General features: G+C 43.3%; 1 protein-coding gene across 1 annotated transcript in view; it reads left to right on the forward strand.

Annotated features, from left to right (window-relative positions):
* Positions 1 to 6: 6 nt before the first annotated feature.
* LOC113215105 (uncharacterized) overlaps positions 7 to 2,870 on the forward strand; it is a gene marked incomplete at its 3' end in the record, with an annotated part of 11,877 nt that continues 9,013 nt past the window's right edge. Inside the window, exons 1-4 of the mRNA XM_052272492.1 lie at positions 7 to 85; positions 227 to 397; positions 499 to 666; positions 805 to 918. Of these exons, the coding sequence (XP_052128452.1) occupies positions 8 to 85; positions 227 to 397; positions 499 to 666; positions 805 to 918 (531 nt within the window). The remainder of the gene's footprint in view (positions 86 to 226; positions 398 to 498; positions 667 to 804; positions 919 to 2,870) is intronic.

Here is a 2,870-nt window from a genome sequence, read left to right on the forward strand (position 1 = left end):
ATTCAATATGTCATTCAGACTTGTGGCCCTGCTCACACTCCTGTGCAAGGACGGCATCCACGGCAAAGCTATCAACTCTTTCGCGGTAGGTTAGCAAGTTAAATGTCCTCGTGAACTTTGGACTACGTCATCAACACGGTGTTTTTTTACCGTGACATTGACAAGTTGTTACTCTGTGGATGGCGGTGGGTTTAACATCTCGATTTCGAATCTTTTTTTCGTATAGGGCCCTTACACAGCTTACATTGAGCGCTTTTACACGTGTGAAAACAACGTGGCAATGGCGTGGAGAGTTTATTTTCGGACCAGTCACTTCAACCCACAAAAACCAAGAGAATTACAACGCCTGACCGGTAATGTAACTGGTGTGAATGTAACCTTGGATGATAGCCTCTGGGTAAGATATTGCTGTAAGATATTCATTTATGCCTATCGTAAAACTAAGAAGATGCTAGTAAAAATCTGGAGAGACGATTGAATGTATCTTCATTACAACAGTGTAAAGTTTATTTTGATGTTTGGGCACAAAACCAATGGAAGGAAAACGCCTTTGTCTTCAAGTTTCAAGATAAGGCGTGTACAATGTTAAGAGTTCTCACCCCTGACTATTACGAGAAAATTTTAAATCAGAGTGCTAGTGCAGAGAGCGCATGCATAATAAAACCTGTAAGTAGTGAAACCACAACTCCTCTGTTTTATCTTTCCTTAGTAACGTATGTTCAAGAGCTTAAGCTGTTGTGTTACGGCGCTTTGAACTCACAAGAATATATTATGTAGCTAAAAGCTGTGCATTTATTATTACAGGGAATTTACGTGGTCTATAACACCCCAGTGAAATGGGAATTTCCTAAAATCCCAATCATGCCATATGGACGCTATAAGGCCAAAATATTCTCTGGCAAGGGAAAAAAACAATTGGTATGCCTTTCAGCAGAAATGGTGTTTATTCCGAAAGTCTAGTACTGTAAGGTGCGTGTAACCAGTATTATACGAGTCGGCCACATCTCGTTTTATCCAGTTGAAACCTATACGAAAGTGATCGTCAACACTAAAATTCTTTTCAATAATTGGGAAGCACTTGATTTGCAATTCCAAGGCTTTTCTTCGTAATAACAAGGCATTTTGGTGGTTTGTGAGGGCGCAACTGTATACGTTATGTTATTAGTTGTGGGCATAAGAGAGGTTGACAGGTTGCATGTAGGTGATGATGCACGGGCAACAATATATGTTGAGAAATGAAATGAGTTATATGTCGAAAGATTTCTAATACTCCTACATTAATTTTTAAATCTTTAACCCTATTATACGAAATATTAAGCCTCTTTAGCTTATGCTAAGCTTTCCTAGCAAATTCTCAAGATGATGCCTCTAAGTTGTAATTTAAAAGACAGCTAACAATCTGCTGTGAGAGCGCGTATCGTATTTCAAATCAAACCGTATTTGCTGCTGTACTCGTTTCGCAATGTCAATCATCCTACTACGCGTGTGTTCTTGAGAAATATTGCTCTATTGGGGAAACAAAAGTTGGGTGTGCGTGGTCTGATATTTTTGCCGGTGCACTCTGTGCAAACAATGAGTCACCCCTGGCCGGGACCCTGGCTGGGGATGCCCGGGGGTCAGGGTGTCGACAGGCAGGAAGTATCTTTCCATTATGATGGATGGCCTGCCGGCCCTGCCGGCCCGGGCCCGGCCCCGCCGCTGCCGCCGTACGATTCGGTTTCGTTGACAGACACGGCGCCACCTGATTGGCCGGCTGGGCTGCTGATGGATTGGGTTGGCTGCCGCGCGTGCGTAGCCAGACCATAGCAACCATTATTTTTATTGTTTGTTTTTCTTATGCCGCTAAAGCCACGTCAAGAATATGATAATAAGTTTTACACTGTTTGATTCCTTGAACTATATATACTCCTAAAATCATTTAATACCTTCGATAAAGTGTTGCGCCGGATCTGATACGGGCTGCGAGCGTTTTTTTTTGCGCCCGTATCATCGAATAGTTGCTGATAGAAAATGAATGTGTCGTGATTAAAAATGCACCCGTTTTGCCCTGCTCCTCGCAACCTCTCTCTTTCGCTCATAATTAGAAAAGTGCACAACGTATTCCAAATTTATCAATACCAAACCCTCGCTGAGAAAAAATGTTCTTCGCTAGGGCAAGACAGTTGTCTATTGCGTCGTATTTTGATCCCAGCACTAAACATTTTGTTTCCGCGATCAGAAACTTTGGTGACATGCAATGAACATGTGAGGCCAGGCAACAAAACTTTTGTCCTTAGAGCAAATTGTTTAGTGCGTCAAAAACCTTCGGTCTGGGACTAAAAGTCCAGTGCACAGGACCAAAACATTTTCTCAGTGCTCTTTGACTTTCAAAGCACCCTTTTCTCCCTCTTCTTGCGTGTCTTGCGCTACTGTACAAGGTGCGGTTCCTTTATAATTTTCGGAATTCCCTTCGGCTGGTGCCCAGGCTGGTGACCAGGCTGGTGACCAGCAGCAGCAGGAGCGCCGGCCCAATCTCAATGAGCCGCTAGCCTGTGACGGTGATAAACAGCAGCGGTACATATTATTATTTGCCGCCAACGCTGCTTGTTTTCTCAGCGTCACGCTCACCACCCGGTCAGCCTGCTTTGCTGAGGCCGTTCGCATTACATCTACTCCTTACCATCATTCTTTTTTGAGATACCATTACCAGATCATAGTGTTATTTTGTGTTTTGTCTGATGTGCCGTATATTGGGTATAACATTTTTAACAGTGACACTTTTCTCCAAATCGAGCAAAAATAAAATTCCCCAACACTCGTTGTTTTTTTTTCGAGGCTGCGCTCTGTCGTGACTGCGCCGCCAGTTTTTCACTTTGCTCGCGGGACTGGTT

Source organism: Frankliniella occidentalis, unplaced genomic scaffold (assembly GCF_000697945.3).
Source record: "Frankliniella occidentalis isolate FOCC.00 unplaced genomic scaffold, Focc_3.1 Scaffold208, whole genome shotgun sequence".
Lineage (NCBI taxonomy): Eukaryota > Metazoa > Arthropoda > Insecta > Thysanoptera > Thripidae > Frankliniella > Frankliniella occidentalis.